Source organism: Rhipicephalus sanguineus, chromosome 3, assembly GCF_013339695.2.
Source record: "Rhipicephalus sanguineus isolate Rsan-2018 chromosome 3, BIME_Rsan_1.4, whole genome shotgun sequence".
NCBI classification, from domain to species: Eukaryota; Metazoa; Arthropoda; class Arachnida; order Ixodida; family Ixodidae; genus Rhipicephalus; species Rhipicephalus sanguineus.
Window position 1 is genome coordinate 153,636,006 of NC_051178.1, and position 18,382 is coordinate 153,654,387.

The 18,382-nt window shown below is 44.5% G+C and overlaps 1 protein-coding gene across 2 annotated transcripts in view; it reads right to left on the reverse strand.

Moving 5' to 3' along the window:
- Positions 1 to 6,296, reverse strand: part of LOC119385985 (hemicentin-2) — a 398,197-nt gene extending 391,901 nt beyond the window's left edge. For both annotated transcript variants that reach the window (XM_049413520.1, XM_037653341.2), the window contains exon 1: positions 5,506 to 6,296. In XM_049413520.1, the coding sequence (XP_049269477.1) occupies positions 5,506 to 5,635 (130 nt within the window). In that variant the 5' untranslated portion in view covers positions 5,636 to 6,296. The remainder of the gene's footprint in view (positions 1 to 5,505) is intronic.
- Positions 6,297 to 18,382: the final 12,086 nt, after the last annotated feature.

The window sequence follows — 18,382 nt, forward strand, 5'->3', positions numbered from 1 at the left end:
CCTAAAGGTAGCATATGCAGTAACTCTACGCTGCGTGAGATATGGGCGCCATTGGCCTCGAGATTAGGGAGCCTTCATGTGTGCGCGCCCCCTCCGCTGGAGGAGGGGCGCGCACACATGAAGGCTCCCTACTCGAGATCGAGCGGAGTCGCCGCCTGGCGGCTGCTGGCTGAACCGCGCCTAGTGTGGATTGTTCCATGCGTCGTCTGCTAGCCACGTTGTGTTTGCCTGTGCGCGTACGTCATGCAGGTCCTCAAAAGGCGGTTTGTTCCGTTGCGTTAGTGCAACTTTAACCGCTCGTACGGATGCCTAACACGATGTAAAGAAGCACTTGGCCTTGACTGGCTGTATATGTACTGTAATACGATCAGTGAGTGCACTTCTCGAGAGTGCTGTGTGTGGTCGTCGTATCCTCCGTTCACGACAGTCATATCACTGTAGGCGCCGCTCTGTGGTTCAAGCGCATTGCCAAGTGCACTTGGCGTTGTCCTAAAGATGAGAAGTATTAAATCTCATGTGAATATAGCCTTTTAGCGGCTCGGTGGTAAAAAAAGGCTCTCATGCACTTGCGCGTTGTCGTTAGGTGTGTAAATTCGGCACTGTCGTTTATAGGTTACGCGACGAGCTTTAGTTGTGTACGGTCCTGGTCCCACTACAGAGAAATATTTCTGTCAAGTCACGTCTGACACTTGGGTACTTAAATTGTCCCCTAAAAAGAACAGAAAATGTAATGACACGGAAACGACAAAACTGAGTTGCCTTGCGCAATTTTAACTTGTGGCGAAATTTATACAAAAACACTCGTGTACTTAAATTAAGGTACGCGTTAAAGAGCCCGGATGGTCAAAATTAATCCCAATGGCATACTTTAGATTCATGTCGTAGTAATTTCACGCGAAGCCACATCTTTTTTTTTTCTTTACATTATCTTGAGCGTTTGTGTTGCGTTGGTATAGATGACGAAAGGCAGCGGACATTATTCGCATGAAAAAACGTACTTTGGTCCCGTGAAATAACCGGGTCTTTGTTCCATTACTGTCGTGCAAGTAATCAATCGAATAAAGTTCCGTGCTGTACAGTTACCTTTGCTTACTGTTACTGGAATAAAAACAAGCGTGTGCGTGTTAAACGTCTGCGTAGCGCTAAAGCGCTGTCAGCCACGTATTTTTCCTCAGTAAACCTGTCAACTGTCCTACATTTCATGGAGAACTGAATAAGAAATGCGGATGAATATTTGAGCACGCCGGGCACAAACTGCTATTTGAACTCATCGTGAAGGAATACGGGCTTCCTTTTGGTTGGGGGATATCCAGATGAACAAGAAGTAAATACTTAATTCAGTCGCGCTACAGCAATGCGTAGTAGGTGGAACACAAGCTAAACATGTACAAATGAAACAAGAAAACGGCATCCATTGCGAAAACGCCGACTGTTGCCGAAGGCGAGCAACCCGTTCGTTGACAGAATGCGCTTCTCTCACAAGTAATAGTAACGTTCGGCGCTTCGTGCATTACGGGAATGAAGAGCGCACATATTACCAGAAAGCTGCAGTCAACGCATTTGGTTTGCCGGAAACGGGTCAGATCGCTCACAACGAAACGCTGTTGTGTGCGTTTGTGTACGCGCCGACAACCGCCTATCCACACTTGCGCGGCGACGGTGCTGCCACCTGTAGCTCGATCTCGCGGCGAATCTCGAGCTTATGTAGAGGGCACAGAGGAGGAAAGTTCTTTCCTTCCTCCGTGGCAGAGAGCTTTCGTCGGCGCGTCGCATTTTCAGCGCAGCTTAAGAAACTAGGGTGTTTAGAATTGCGTATCCATGTATTTTCTATGAAAGGAACACGCCATCTAATACTTACCTAGTGATGTTGCGCCTCAGATATGCGTAATATTTACTTTGTGATCGACAACGTTCACAAGTATGAACAGCCGTACCAGTTCAAGCTGGGTGGGCGGCAAGCAAGTGGTTCAACTTTGGCCGCGAGGCTGAATCGGGCGACAGACAGACAAACAGACAGACCAAAATTTCTGCGTTTAAGTTCCCCAAGAAAGATGCCGGGAAGGGGAGAACACGCACGACACGGAAGCGCCACGCATTGTGTGTCGTTCTGTTTTGCTATCATAAGCGATGACCGTAATGGCTTGCGGAGCTCACCGGAAACTTACATTGGGCGCATCTAATGCACCAGCGTAATGTAGAAAGCGCAGACGTTGATTTGCACGCAGCTCTACTACCTCCACCTTACAACAGAGGGCAGATGAATGAGAGTACCGGACGTTCTCACATCTATCATTGACTGCAGCTGTGTGTACCATCGGAAAAAAAAAAAAGACTCTAATCCTGAATAAATCTAGAGCGACTGCAATTGACCTGCCCATGGGCCAGCATTTATAATGTCTACTGCAATTCAGGGTCATAACAATGTACTATCGACAGCCGTGCCGCGCGAAAAGCTCGTCCACGTAGACCTTGCGCGACACACACCATTAATTACGATCGTGCGGGTGGGCCCTATTTTCTATCCCTTTCCTATTTGGCGTTTCGATTTATACTGATGAGCGTCGGTACGACGCTTACTAAATAAGCTAAACCGAAATGTCGGCTCGTTGCTTCTTCGTGGGGATGATGATTATATATGCGTGACGCAAAGGGTTTTAATGAGAGTACTCGCCCAAATATTCATGTTGCCTAACCGGAGGAATGTGATTGGCTGACAAAAATATGCACACGCTGTGTTGTTCCTGTATTTATACAAAAAAGAACTGCAATACACTGAAACTATGAAATGGATAAGCTTGAAGCAGCCCGCTGCATCTGCAAGTCGCAAGCACTTGCTTTTTCTTATTGTTAAAAGATAAAGTTAGAAAGGACCAAGTCTTCTACCCATAACAAAGGCCCGTTTCGGCAACCAACCACTATGATAACTGCAATATTTCCTGTGTTATGAATTGTTGTTGAGCGAATCATGGGCATCGAAATTGCGTTGTACATGCATCTACTGAGGACGATTTAAATATTGCACGTATCAAAGGAAGTCGCTTTTTTACACAACGGCCTTCAAAGTAGTCAATAGTGACTACGCATTCTATATATACTTCATGTTAGTTCTGCAATCATTGGTGGACAACACTATGTTTGCTGTTTCTTCGATTTCTAGCTGCGTTGATAGGTCCTTCATTTGTGTGTCTATTTGCACACATCATTTCTGTAACGTTTTATGTTTAAAAAATACACATGCTATATAATTTTCATGAATACAAAGAGTAAAGAAATATAAAAATGTTTAAAATTAATTATAATAAAGTAAATAAATTAATAAGTATCATAAAGTAAATATTCACTACACATAAAACTTCAACATCAACTATTCTGTGCATTTATTTATCTCTTTAGAGAAATGAAAAGAGAGAACACGCTCGTCTTAAGTTTATCGAGAAGTAACCTTCCCCTAACCGTTTCTTTAATTATTATTATTATTATTGTTTCATGAGTCTAGGAACTATGCGCTTCAGCGCACGTTAATGATAGTGGTTACCTTCGCGTGCTGCCGCAGGTGAACGTGCTTTCAGTCTAAACAGCGTTAAGCAAGGCTGGCGTAATTAAATTTTGGGACTGAAAAGTTTATTAATGTTCACCGCCCCTGCAATGCTACTACCTTCCTAATTTTATTCCCTTTTTACGAGTTAAGACTGTCCATTCGAATCAAAGAAATTTTTTTAAAATTGATCGTACTGATTACCTTGGGAAGCACAGTGCGTGGCAGTACGTCGGAATATTATCACGAAAGGTAAAAAAACAAAAGAAACCACCAGAAGGCCGAGAGGGAATCGACAGTGTCTACGAATTTTGTCAATGTTGCAAGAGTTAATAAAATTATGAGGAAAGGAGTGTTGTTATTGCAGCTTAGCGATTTATTGCAAGGAATGTAAATATTATTCTACAGCTCATATACAATTCTACGGTTTATACCCAAACTGTTTAATTTCTACCTAATTTATTGATGTTTTAGATAGCCAGTGTTCTTTCTTTACAATTGATATTGTTCAGGACAACTTTCTTCTCTTTAAGACATTCTCATGTTGAATCATCTACTTCTTTTAGTGCCAAAACAAACTCTTTCAAATATCCTTTCTCCACTCGTACCATTTCTGAATGTAATAGTTTGCCTCTCACGTCTCTACATAGTCCTGACTTATTGCGCAGATAATATAAAAATTTCAGATTCTTTACGACGTCCCGACATATTTACTCCAATGTTAATCTGCTCTATCGTTCATTACACATTATTCTGTGGCTTATACCTTTACGTCTCGTGTTGTTGGTTCTTGCACACTTATATTGTTTTAAATCTTTATTTCATTTTCTTCTTACACGGCGCCCCTCCGTCATGGTCCATCCACAAGCCTGAAATATATTTGTAAATTTAAAATAATTACAAGAAGGACTGTGTTTTCTTTCGTTAAGCGCAGTTTTTGTCCCGTTTCCCAACTTCTTCTATCTTCAGTAACATAGAACTAGCTAGCTGGTTACTGACATTACATATTAGTTATCGGCAGCAGTACTTCGCGCTTAACAGTACAGACAAACTGCGCGTTATTTTATTGAAGGTGAGCGAGCGATTCTCAAAGAGGTGTGTGACATTATTTCAACTTTTTCGAGAGAGATCGGTCTAAGTGGGACGTGGTAAGACATGCTACACGGATAGGTTCGCTTAGATTGAGCAATTACCGGCCAGGCCTGTCAGGCCAGCCCCACTTGTGGTAAGTCGACGAGGGTGGCAAGAATTTGAAAACTGGTAAAGTGGTAAGAATTTGAAAACTAAAAACATTTAAATAAGAAGAAAAAGAAAGCGAAACTACATTTAAAAAGTATACAGTTTGGTTTCTGATACACAAATGAAGCTGGAGGAGAAACGAAACAGTAAAATAAAAGACTACGAGTATGGGTTTAAGGGCGTGCACCGGTACCGGTTTTCTTCGTAATGGTACACGTCTACACACACACACACACACACAACACACACACACACACCACACACACACACACACACACACACACACACACACACACACACACACACACACACACACACACATATACACACACACACACATATATATATATATATATATATATATATATATATATATATATATATATATATATATATATATAATATATATATATATATATATATATATATATATATATATATATATATATATATTATATATATATATATATATATATATATATATAATATCCAATCGAGCATGCCAGAACTGAAGTTCTTGGATCTGAAGTATCGTACAAATAATCAATTTAATAGCTTCAGTGCTCAAGGCGATAAAAAACAACACGGTTTTTATCCACACTCATTTTACATTCATCCGCTGCATGCGCCTATAGCGTGTGTTGTAGGAAAGAAATTCATACATTTATAGTATTGCATTCTTCGGCAACAAACAGGATATACTACGGAGATAGGAAAGCAGCTGCGCTCACCTGGCACGGACTCCCTCGTCGTCTCAGCCAGGACGGCATTGTTAATCCACGAAAATTCCGGCAACACCAACAACAGTATCAACGTCACCGCACTGCGAAGCCGTAACAACGTCGAGGAGGTCGCCGGCATAACAGCCGCCGGCTACTCCACGCTTATACGGCGCGTCACCGCTTCTTCCACCAATACGGAAGTATTTTTTTTTTTCTTCTCGAGTCTTTTCTGTCCCCTTCAAGGTGGACGCCCTGGAAGCGTCATCGACAGCCGACGACGCCGATCTTGGGGTCCGGAACCTCGACTTTGCCGGTAATGTCAGAAGCCGTGGAGGAATTCTTTCACCAGTACCACGGAGACGATGTCACACTGTCTCGTTCGGTTCCTCTTACTCTTCACCCAGGAAAAAAAATGTAAATAAAGTACACCTGTTGAAAGCGCTGAGTAGTAACGACAGCGTTGTTGGAAACGCAAATACAGGGAGAACGCTCTTGTTTGAATGGCGTACGGTACACTTGGGGGAAAAAAAAGTTTTAAGAAATCGAGACCAAGAGGGTGGGCTGTTTGCGAACTGTCTCTGGAACGCGGTCTTCCGATTGAGCGCCGCAGAGTTGCGACGAAATCAGGAGATTCAAAGCACGCTGACTAAAGCGCTGCGTGAAGGTTGGTGTCGACGGGCAACCGCTTACTACAACGTACGCTAATAAGACTGCTCGCTAAGTCAAGGCGCGCACGCCCTCGCGCTCCTGGCACACTTTTTCGAGCGACGGGAAAGTCCGTCGCCTGCGATGTCGTTCGGCCGAAAACTGGCGCGCCGCGTCTTTTTGTGCGAGAGAGAGGAGGAGAGGGGGGGGGAGCGAGAATAAGAGGGAAAGAAATTGGGGGAGGAAAGAGAGAGAGCTGAAGTAAGATGCGATGATCAGGAGGAGAAAGGATCCGCGGGAGGGGGGGGTGCAAATTCCCCCCCTTTCCGTCCTCTTCTTTCGGGACCCTGCCACTAGATGTCCCGCGCGACGACGCTACGCGGCCGAGACGCCATCTACGAAGCGTGGCTCGAACTAGCGTGGTTGCCGGTCGGGACTCGGGCTTGGGGAAGGACGCGAGTCGCGGCTGAAAGCGCCGGCGGTTCGTCGGCCTCCTTTTTTTTTTTTTTTCGTCTCCCTTCTTCGTTCGAGGTGACGTTGATGTTGACTTTGGATTTTTCAGTTTTGCGTTGCTTGGCAGCAGCGACCCGTCGCTTGACATTTTCGCACACTTTTGTATGTCTGTGTGCGAGCGCGCGCGCGCTCAAGCTGCGTTCCTAGGGGAAGGCGACGCGTCCTCTCTCTAATCAGCTCGTGTATCTTCTTGATGCGGCTTGGGGTTTTGGAGAAACCCGATCTACAAACAGAGGGCACGCTGGCTTCTCTGTCGTCGCCGACGTTGCAGCGAAGGAAATACAATTACGCCAGAGGAACGCGGGAAAGGGAAGGCGCAGGAGGTTGTGGGTGGGAGAAGTTGACAGAGGCCGGCCGGCCAGTGAATGCCGAGGGCGCACCATTGTGCAGCAAAAGCGCGCGGACAGAGGCAGACGGAGGAAGCCGGACAAAACAAATACATAAAATGTAAGCGACAATAGCCGAGCTCTCTCGATTGCCTTGTACGAGTGCGTTTGTTTCCTCCGTTTCTGTGGTGCTGGTCTTCTATCGACGGTAAAACAGAAATAAAATGTCTGTTTAGTGTCTTCCTCTCTGTCTTTTTTGACGTCCCCGCCTTCATTTCTGAAGATGAATGGTCTTCTACAAAATGCGCGCCGGGACGTGTTCTCGACAGCTTGCTTTCTCTACCTCTTTTTTTACCAAAGGTCGAATTACATTGACAAACGAGAAAACTCTTGTTCTATTCTCTCTCTCTCTCTCTTTACGTATATATATATATATATATATATATATATATATATATATATATATATATTGTGTGTGTTTGTGTGTGTGTGCACATACCGCTCCTTTTTTGTTCCTTGTTGCTGCACGTGATTCGGCTTTGAACGTACAACAAAAATCATTCGGTGCCCATGTCGTTTCATTCATTGCTTGCTGCTTTTGTAGAGAATATTAGCTCCCCGCTGCGGGTTTAATCATGTATAACTAACTATGCACCCTGCACCGTACACTGCGCCACTACCAGTTTTTTAGGTTGTGTGAACGCCAACTGCATCGAAATTCCCCCTGCGAATCTTCTAACCACACTCGCGCTGATTGATGAAGTCTCTACATGGTTCGCTAACCACTTAATTAAAAAGAAAGCACACCCAACGTAGAGTTACTTCCGCGGATCGTTACTAATGCCTTACATACGGCTCTAATCAATACTGAGCGCATCAATGAAGAAGTTTCTCGGGCCCCTACTTTTATGCCCTATGTAACATGGCTCCACATATTTACTAATAAAACCAACAAGTAATCTATCTATCTATCTATCTATCTATCTATCTATCTATCTATCTATCTATCTATCTATCTATCTATCTATCTATCTATCTATCTATCTATCTATCTATCTATCTATCTATCTATCTATCTATCTATCTATCTATCTATCTATCTAGCTAGCTAGCTAGCTAGCTAGCTCAGCTTAGCTTAGCTTAGCTTAGCTTAGCTTAGCTTAGCTTAGCATAACATAGATGTTTCATAGTTTTCGCCACTGGTTTCTCCTTCAATGGTTGTTTCACTGCATAGCGACAGCGCTGTAGGAGAAGATTGCTTTAAAAAAGATATGATTGGTTAAAGTGACCATTGATTGCTAAAGAACTTGAAAGAAAGGTAGTCAGTTATTGAGCTTAAACATTTGACTTTGTCACTCCCTATTCAAGTCTGTTGCTGAATGAATGAATATGAGGGAACCGACGCGCGCCGATAAAGAAAGGCGAATGTCGGTAACGTAGCGAAAAGGCTTCATCTTTAATGTCATAGTGGCAATTTTTATAAGTAGCTTCAGCCTTCCTGTAACCAGTCTCATTTTCTTACAGAGATCCTTCTCAAGGCGATGAAGATTATTGCTAACACATCTACCTAATGTTCAAGGCGGTACAGAATGTGATGCCCAAGCTCCCTCGACAATACGGGCCAAGCCTGTCCAGGGAACATTCAACTGCGTACCGTTGCACCCACTTGCTGCAATGCCTTCACCAGTGTACTGCACGCACCCCTAATGTGATTGCATCATCATCATCATCATCATCATCATCATCATCATCAGCCTGTCTACGCCCACTGCAGGGCAAAGGCCTCTCCCATGTTCCGCCAATCAACCCGGTCGTGTGCTTTCTGCTGCCAAGTTATACCTTCAAACTTCTTAATCTCATCTACCCACATGAATACACCTGATTGCGTAGCTCGCTCCTAATCGCTGTTTCAGTCATTACGGACTCTAATTGAGGCTCTGGGGCAAATATCACGCCCCCCTTGACTGATGCATTATTGACCCGACCATAATTTTCCCTTCTTTTGGGCTTCTAAACAGTTTGGTCCTCGTTCTATCATTATTGCTAATTTACGTATTTCTTGCTTCTTTCTTCATTTCTGTTTTTTTACTCTACGCATGTTTTCTCCTCGTTCGCGCTTGATGTTAATTTATGCACCTTGACTGATATTTCTCACTGTACGATCACCATTCCTTGTCTAAAAAGCCAATTAAGTTGATTCTAACAAAAAAAAACACACACACACACAGATCTTCATTACACAATTGCGCCATCGATATGGAACCGGTGCTTTCAGAAAAAATCTCGTCATTGTTTGAGCGGCTGCAGGGGTTCAATTAACGGCGTTCTCCAGGCTGCTCACCTGCTAATGAGCGAGGGCGTCTGGCTCTGGTAGCGCTTTCGCGTAAAGTGCCATCGTGAGTAGATCACCGCGCTGGTTTTATGGAAGGCCCTAATACTTCGTGACGTGATCGACCAGACGCCCATGTACCTCCATGTCTCCGCGCTCCGAGAACACTGGCCGGAGTGCTCGAGCGGAGCTTAGCTTTCGTGTAAGGTGATTGAGTCGATAAGTAGGATTACGAAACCGTAACCAATGAACGTTGCGGCGTGAGAGACGTAGAGTTGCACTCATGAAGGACGTTGAAGTGGACCCTGTGAAGTATCAAAGGGTTCTTTATCTGACAAACGCCGAAATTCCCGACACTGCGTTTCCTGTTTGTGTGTATGCTGTAAAACTGGACAAATTACTTGTTGTTTTTTACATGACAATGAAAAGCTGGTGTCCCGAACAAAAACCGTCCGTACTGATCACATTTGCTCGCGGAAGTAATAATTGTGTTTGGGGTTTCACGTCCCAAAACCACGATACGAGTATGAGAGACGCCGTAGTGTACAGGGCTCCTGAAATTTCGACCATTTGTTGTTTTTTAACGTGCGCCTAAATTTAAGCACACGTGCCTCTGGCATTTCGCCTCCATCGAAATGCGGCCGCCGCTGCCGGGATTCGATCCCACGACCTTCAGGTCAGCAATGAAGCGCCATAACCACTACACCAACGCGGAGGGTTGCTCACGGCAAGCTCCGTTGTAAAGGTTAACTAATTAGCTGCTGTACTGAAAACAGAAAACCTGTTTCATTGAGATGGTTCTCGACGTCTTTGGAATATGTATACGGCATTGAAACAAAACCTTGTATCTTTATTTGCCGTTGCGACCATGCTAGTACAAGCGTTTCCAAAATGCCGTAGAATTATTATGACTAAAACATGACGCATTTTCTTCTTTATATCTGCGTCACTGTATCCCAATTTCATTTTCATCTCTTTCAACTCGTCACTAAACTGAGTTGGCACACCAGAACAAAAAAATTCTAAAAATCGTGTAACGAAAGAAGTATTCAAAGTACACGCCCCACTGACAAAGTAAAAAAAATGTTTATTACACTTATTTTTGTTCTTCCTCGCTCGCATAAAGTGGCCGTGTGTCAGAAGAGCGAATTTTGGTTCGCAGCAGTAATAATTTTTCCCTAGGTGCACATTTCTCCCGACTAATTTTTTTTTCTTCCACGCTATACAGAGCTCTGGCAACGTCGGCTGCCGAGTGAAACAAATGTTTAAAAAAAAGTAAGCCAGCTCTTTGCGAATGTACCGAATATAACCGAGGACTCTGAAGAGCGTCTGGGGTGACATGGATCGTTACTCAGAGCCAACAAGTGCGCGTAGCCGCCAAGCGTCATACGCATGCGGGGCTTCATTAAAGTGGAGCCGCATTTATTGGACCCTAGATGTGCGAACCGGGTTGGAAAAGAAAAAAAAGAAAGAACCAACTTCTTTCGCCATTTTTTTCCTGTAGTGGTTAAACAGGAGCGGCGTACACATTACGTGCATATGTACGTGTATGCAAGAGCACGTCATCCAACGCTTCTTCTCCAAGTTATGCCCTCCTTCACAAACCTCATCGACAGACAAAGTACACAAACACAAACACACAGCTAAGCCTTAAAATTATCTGCGAAATTATCTGCTTGTTTCCTACGCGCCTGATTTCGCTGATGCTTTACGGTTGGTTTCTGCCTTCGTTATGTCTCATTCCTAGTCTCGTACGTAGTCGATAAAGGTCAAGGAAGCTCACTTGAATGACCGCAGATAAATGAACAGACAAAATGACACGTATACGTACGAAAAGAAAGAAAGGCACGTACACACTAGTAATGTGCTTCAGCTTCTTTCCTAAACTGCCACTCGCACTTTCATTTTCTTTCATCAACGCTACGGTCGTTGCGCGGTTCTTTACTTGTTCTGCGCCTTCGCGCGAACAGTTACAGATATGGGCCACCAAGGCAGACTCGCCCGAGCCGTCCATACGCCCATGTCATGTACGTAGACGCCCTTCGTGGCGCGTGTGCGTGCGTGCGTGTGTACACACGAGCGGCGCCTATTGCTCCCACAAGAGCCCTGCACGAGGTCTATCGAACATAATGACTCCGAAGGGTTCCGCGAGCCTGGCGGGGCAGTTGCCGGCGCCAGTAGCGGCAAAATCGACGACCTCGCACCCGCCTTTCATTCGATGGCGGCCGCACACCCATCAGCGCGGTGGGCGCTGGGCGGCCGCTGGTCCCATTCTGCGTCGTTTGCATTTTAAGCGAGTGCGAGCCGCGGCTTTGTTATGGGCTATACGCGATTTATGCGAACCAGTCGACCGTGGTTGCGCGCACGTGACGCAATCGATATTGGAGCGGGCTGAGCCAACGCGCCCATCACCGCAAGCCACCATGCGAAAAAGTCAGCGTGGCCTATAAGCGTCGCTGCTCTCTGAACCTGCGTGCTGCGTATACCGCCGCAAATTTAGTGAGCGCGCTGGGTGGGTTGTCTACAACGAGTGAATTTTATGGCACACCTGGCGATTGCTGAAAACGGTAAACTGGAGGGAAAAAAATTACCTCGGAAGCACTGCTTTCATGCAGTGAGAGAGAGAGAAGGAGGGGTGGAAGAATTGCAGAGTGGTTAGCTAAACTTTGCCAAAACGCATGGGAAGAGAAGCAAAAGTAGTGAAGAGGGCAAAAGAGAGATAGAAAAAACCATTAGTCTAGGTGATTCAGAATTTATGTGCCTATTTCATCGTATAGCTACAAGTGTAGTTACGATGCGCTATCTGTAGCTACCCTGCTCTTAGCTGTAGCTAAAACGCATGAGTCTAAATGAGCGTAGAGGTATCAAACTACGTGCAATCTTACTACTTACTCATTCTGCCTACTTTTTCTCTTTTCTTTTCTCCGTCTCTCTTCTCTCTTCTATTTATGTGTATAATGTGTCACATGCGTCGTTACATGTTTGTGAGTGTACTGTTGAAGCGATGTCGTGTAGAAAGGTCGGTATTACGTCATAAGGCGCAAGCACCAATCGCGGCGCTGAAAACAACAAAGGAAAGAGAGCCTGGCTGATGCAGCGCTGAAGGACGTAGACTCAGAACCAAAAAGCACAGGACGAGCGCTGTTTTTTTTGTGGACTGTGTGAACTAGCCCAACTTTCCATTCTACTGCAAAAGAGAGCCTCACTAGGTAGGTTTCTTCAAAAAAGAAGAGCTTAGACGCGGCTCTCGGGTGGGCGGCTATGTCGCGACCACTTCGGCACGTTCGCACACTTTCTAGCGCAACGAGAAAGTCTCCGCGTGTGTTTCCGCATGAGGATATCCTGGACGTGCTCGCGCGCCCTTTTCTACACGACGGCTGCTGCGTAATAATTCCGCGTTCCGCGAGCTGCTATGTATGGGCGCTGTTTGTCAAGCCGACGCGAGGCTTTGCCGCCTAACGAGAAAACATAGGTGTTCGTAATGACGCCGCGCGCGGCGCCGCATCTTTTCCGTCCTCGTCTGTGGTAATGCTGAGTTTGCCATCTCGGGAAACGAGCTGAGAATGCACAAAACAACTGTGCCTGTCTCAGCGAGTTGCTGACCTTACCTTCTACGACGGTAATACGCAGAAACTGGAGCGTGTTAAGTGATTAGAAAAAGGCGATGAGGTTAAGCAAGTTGCTTCCTGAGGTGCGCACAACGAGAATAATGAAATGTATAGTGGTACGGCTTTTTTTTTCACGAAGTCAAACTGCGGCACAGACAAGAACAAGCGCTGACTTCAACTATAGGAATCTTTATTGCGAACTAAATTCATAAGCAGGGTAACACGTAGAGCGTTTATTAATTCAGTTAAGACGCACGAAAGGAGAGCGAGGTATGGTAAGCAGTGTAGGTTAACTACTCAAGAAACCACGACTTGCTATCGCTTATAGCGCCGTACCAAAGTTCCGCCAAGAACGACAGTTGTTACTTGGGGAAACGTGGCTTGCTAACACGTGATACGTTAAATCCTGCGTTACCTGGGGAGCTTAAGTAAGTTCGCTTCTGTGTGGCTTACAATGTCAGCCGATGTCATTATTTAGGTGAAACAGTGGGGTGCAGTAACATGTTTAATAGCGAATGACTAGAGGGAGAGAGATAGAAGCAAGGAAAGCCAGGGAGGTTAACCAGACGCACCAGACGCCGCTTTGCTACCATTACACTGGGGGAGAGGGATACAGGAACGGAACCAAAAATAGAGACAGAAGAAAATAGAGGAATTGACAGAATCACGCGCCCACTTGGGGGAGTACATCAAATCTACAGGTTGTTGCAGATACCTGTTGCTTTAAGTACTTTAGTAAAGCTTTCGTTGCCTTTTCTGCGCCTTCGAGGCACATGTCCACGGTCCTAGAATCATGTCTACAGAAAATGGTCTCGAGTCCAGTTGGCTCAAAACTATCCAGAGCGGGTATCTCTGGGCGTCATATATATGGCGATCGCAGCTGCACAGGACGTGTTCAATCGTCTCTTCGGTTTCGCAGGAGTCGCATGCAGAGGTGTCCACCATACCGATGTGAAGCAAGTATACGCCTTTTTAGATGACTAGCGAGCGACTGCAAACCCTATATTTACCGTATTGAGTATCGCTATTGTACCCGCGCAGACGGTCTTTCGTGTATGTTTCCTTCTGGTCGACGTAACAGCTGCAAAAAAATACTGTTCACAATTTAACTTTCGCACTACACGAAGCGAATCTGGTGCCTGACAGTGTATTTGTGTTTTACTTTTAGAATGGTGCAGATTTCTCTGGCTCGCCTACCTAACGTGGCTCTACACGGTTGGTGAATCGTTTCGCTCGCTTTACACCCCCGCTGAGGTGAAGCAATTGTCGATCACGCCCGCCGGCTAAGATGTGTCTAAAGCAACAAATATATATATATATATATATATATATGTATATATATATATATAATATATATATATATATATAATATATATATATATATATATATATATATATATATATATATATATAGAATGTTTGTCTATATCTATATATATACAGGGTGTTTCAAGAAATGTGTCCAACCTTCGCAAAAAAATCAGGAAAATGCGATATTTGCTCGGGGCTTTCACAATTGCTTTTTCTGTAGCGGCAGGAATCTTAAGGTAGTTAAGGACATCATTTAGGACAGTAATTAAGAAAGTTACATTAATTAACTTTTTAATTAGTGGAGTTAGGTGATTGTACCAAATGGGAGAATTGAAGTAGTTCATGCGAGGAACCCATCCGAGCTTTGAGATTTCAAAAAAGCGTCCTGTGGTAATTGTTGTGGCGTAATGAAGTTCAACTAAATGCAACGGCTTTCAACAGCGAAAGCCATCGAATTCGGTTGAATTTCATTACTTTGTAATTATTACTAGAGGCCGCTTTTTCGAAATCTCAATGTTGGGATGGGTTTCTAGCACGAAGAACTTCAATTCCCCAATTTGACACAATCACCTAACTCCACTAATTAAAAAGTTAATTAATTTAATTTCCTTAATTTCTGTCTCAAGTCATGTCTCTAACCATCTTCAGATGCCTAGCGCTACAGAAAAAGTAATTCACTCATTTTGGACGTCTCGGAAGAATATGGCAGTTGCGTTCTTCTATGTTTCTGTTTAGGTTTCGCCATTGAATTTGGTTGAACTTCATTACTTCGTAATTATTACTAGATGCCACTTTTTCGAAATCTCAAAGTAGGGTTGGGTTTGTGGCATGAAGAACTTCAATTCTACCATTTGACACAACCACCTAACTCCACTAATTGAAAAGTTAATTAATTAACTTTTTAATTACAGCCTCAAATAATTCTTTAACCATCTTAAAATCCCTGCCACTACAGAAAAACCGATTCTGAAGGCAGCAATCAAATATCGCATTTTCCTGATTTTTTGAGAAGGTTGGACACATTTCTTGAAACACCCTGTATATCTAGAATTTATATATATATATATATATATATAGTATATATATAGTATATATATATATAATATATATATATATTATATATATATTATATATATATATATATATGCCATCTGGTGGCGATTCACACAAGCGCACTATTGCACACACTTCTATTGGACCAACGCCATCTAGGAAATGAGACGAGAAATGGTGATGACGACACGGATTGTGTACAGTGCCATGTAGAATATCATCACTCAACTGCAGTTTGTATCTGGATGGATGGATGGATGGATGGATGGATGGATGGATGGATGGATGCTATGAGCGTCCCCTTTGTAACGGGGCGGTGACATGTCTGCCACCAGGCTCGAGAAAAAAAACCCTGCCTTGTTTTATGTTGGCCTAATACCTTATCCACATTGATTAAATCTATGTTATTATACCAAAAGATATAAATTCACTGTCCATCTCTCTGCCTCTTAAGGCAGAATGACCTTATTTTTCCCCATTATTTATTTTTGTACTTTATCTCTACCTTTCTGCCACCAATACTCTAACCGTCTCTTACTTATTTCTATCGCGGACGTGTTCAGCTTTCCATTGTTGTCCCTAAAACTCAAGGCTTCCTGAATGCTCGTGCCCACACGTATACCTGGGTGAATTTCGCCATATTCAATCAGTACATGTTCCATCGTTTGCTTAGTTCCCCCGCAGCATGTACATTGTTCTTCTTCGTTACTGAATCTCGCTTTATAACTACGCGTTCTAAGGCAGTCTGACCTTGCTTCAAACAGTAAAGCGCTTCCCCGTGAATTATCATAAAACCTTTCCCTCCTTATTTCGTTTTTTTTTCCTTTCGGAAGTTACTCAGAGCCGGCTTCTTTTCCATCGCTGTCATTCGATAAGTCCTCTCCGCCTCTCTGACCTTCCGCTTAATGCTCCTTGTTGCCATATCGCCCGTACTGCTAGCCGTATATTTACTGGTGAGCCTCCTAGTTATTTTTCTCCACTGCGTGTCAACGCTTTTTCTATACAAATACCTGAAAACCTTCTCTTCCCATCTACTCTTCTTCATTTTCCTCGGCCTCTCTTCGAATCTCATTTTGCTCTGAGCTTCCCTCACTTCAAATTGACGTGAACAGCGCGTGTAAAACACAAAGGACGAGGAACAGACGAGGACTAGCGCTAGTCCTCGTCTGTTCCTCGTCCTTTGTGTTTTACACGCGCTGTTCACGTCAATATGGAATACCAACTAGCCCGGTCACACACCTTGCCTCACTTCAAAGCCTGTCCATCCCATATCTCCCCTTACAGCCTCATTTGTCGTCTTCCGGTGAGCGCCCAACGCGAGGCGGCCCACCGTCATTTGATTTACATCCATTCCTGATTGTACCTCTGACTTCATGCACACCACTGAGTTCCCAAATGTAAGCCCCGGGACCATCACACCCTTCCACAGCCCTCGAAGCACCTCGTACCTATTGTATCCCCATAAAAGCTCTGTGCTTCATAATTGCAGCATTCCTCTTTCCCTTTGCTACCGATGCTTTCTCTTGTACCTCCATATATCTATCCCTCTCATTTAGCCATACTCCGAGGTACTTGTACTCGCTTACCCTCGGTATTTTTTGGTTCTACTTCTATGAGACAGCGCCATATACTGTTCGGGAGATACTGACGGTTACGCCTGACGCCGGACAAGGTTAGACTAAGGGGAGCTTCGCCCCTAAAATATCATCACCAACACCATGAAAAGACTGTGCGCATAACTATGCTCAGAATATTCGCTATATCGAAGACACCGACACTCAACTTTTCCCTCCTTGGTCTTTTCTGCGCACCCCTTCTACAATGCAAGGCAGCCTACGCCGACTAGGCTTAGTTCTGGTTTACGTCTCTATCTATCTATCTATCTATCTATCTATCTATCTATCTATCTATCTATCTATCTATCTATCTATCTATCTATCTATCTATCTATCTATCTATCTATCTATCTATCTATCTATCTATCTATCTATCTATCTATCTATCTATCTATCTCAGACGTGGTGCCAGTGCTTTCGTGTTCGAGTGACATCTCGAACCTCCAGTATGCTCGTATTTTTCGGTGCACGCCAAGAAGACAACCTGAAAAAATAGAATTTGTCTTTAGCGCCCCACTAAAATGCGTCAGAAGTCGTGGTCTTGAGACGTAGCACTACACGACTTATACTACTACTGGCCCTGGCAGCTGGCCAGATAGCTATACGTGAGGCCAAGAGGTCTGTGAAGAAGAATCGACATTACCAAGGACGAAGGACGAGGTGGTGAATCTACTACCGGACGTCATCGCATGAACGCAATGTGTATACACTCAGCTGAGAAACCGCCGCAAGATTTTCTGGAGCTCGGAGGGAAAAGAAAACGGGAAGTTTTCCTACCATTCTAATTTTGAAGAATTTTGCTGTCGCTTAATTTATTTAAGCGGCTATATGTCTGCGGCCAGGAGATGACACGAAGGGCGCGAAATATAGCGCTGTCTCTTTCTCGCTCACACGCGGGCACCACAAGGGGGTCGTTCTAAAATATACGGCCCGCCGCCGATGAGGCCGCAGAAGAAGGCTGCTTCTCACCGCGTACCAGAGAAACACTTTTTCTTTTTCGTCTTCTTTTCCTTTTTTATTCGAGCGCTGTTCTAACGCAGGTCCCGTTCGCGCACTCGTAATAAGAACAAAGAAGATGGAAGCTCCTTGGCTGGCCTGAAGGAAAGACCACCGCCCCTAACACCCCACGTATAGGAGCGGCGACGCGCTGAAGTGAAGTGCCGCTGCTGCCTGCTTTCGATGTCCCTCGCGGGAGGCATCAGGGCATCCAAGAAGGGAAGAACCAAGTTTTCCTCACCCATCACACACTCTCACAGACGCTCGCCGACATCGCACCAGCTTCTGACGGCATTGCTCGAAAGAACAAAAGCTATACACTATATGTCAGATAAAGAAGAAGCACGTTAGCCTGGTGATCGCCCCGCCGTGTGCCAGTATGCGGTCAAGTCCTTCCTTTTGCCGGTTGAGGCTTCTGTGGTCGATATAGGTCGGTTAGCTAACTTCTCCTCCACAGCCCCGACACACACGCGCCTCTCCACTACGATG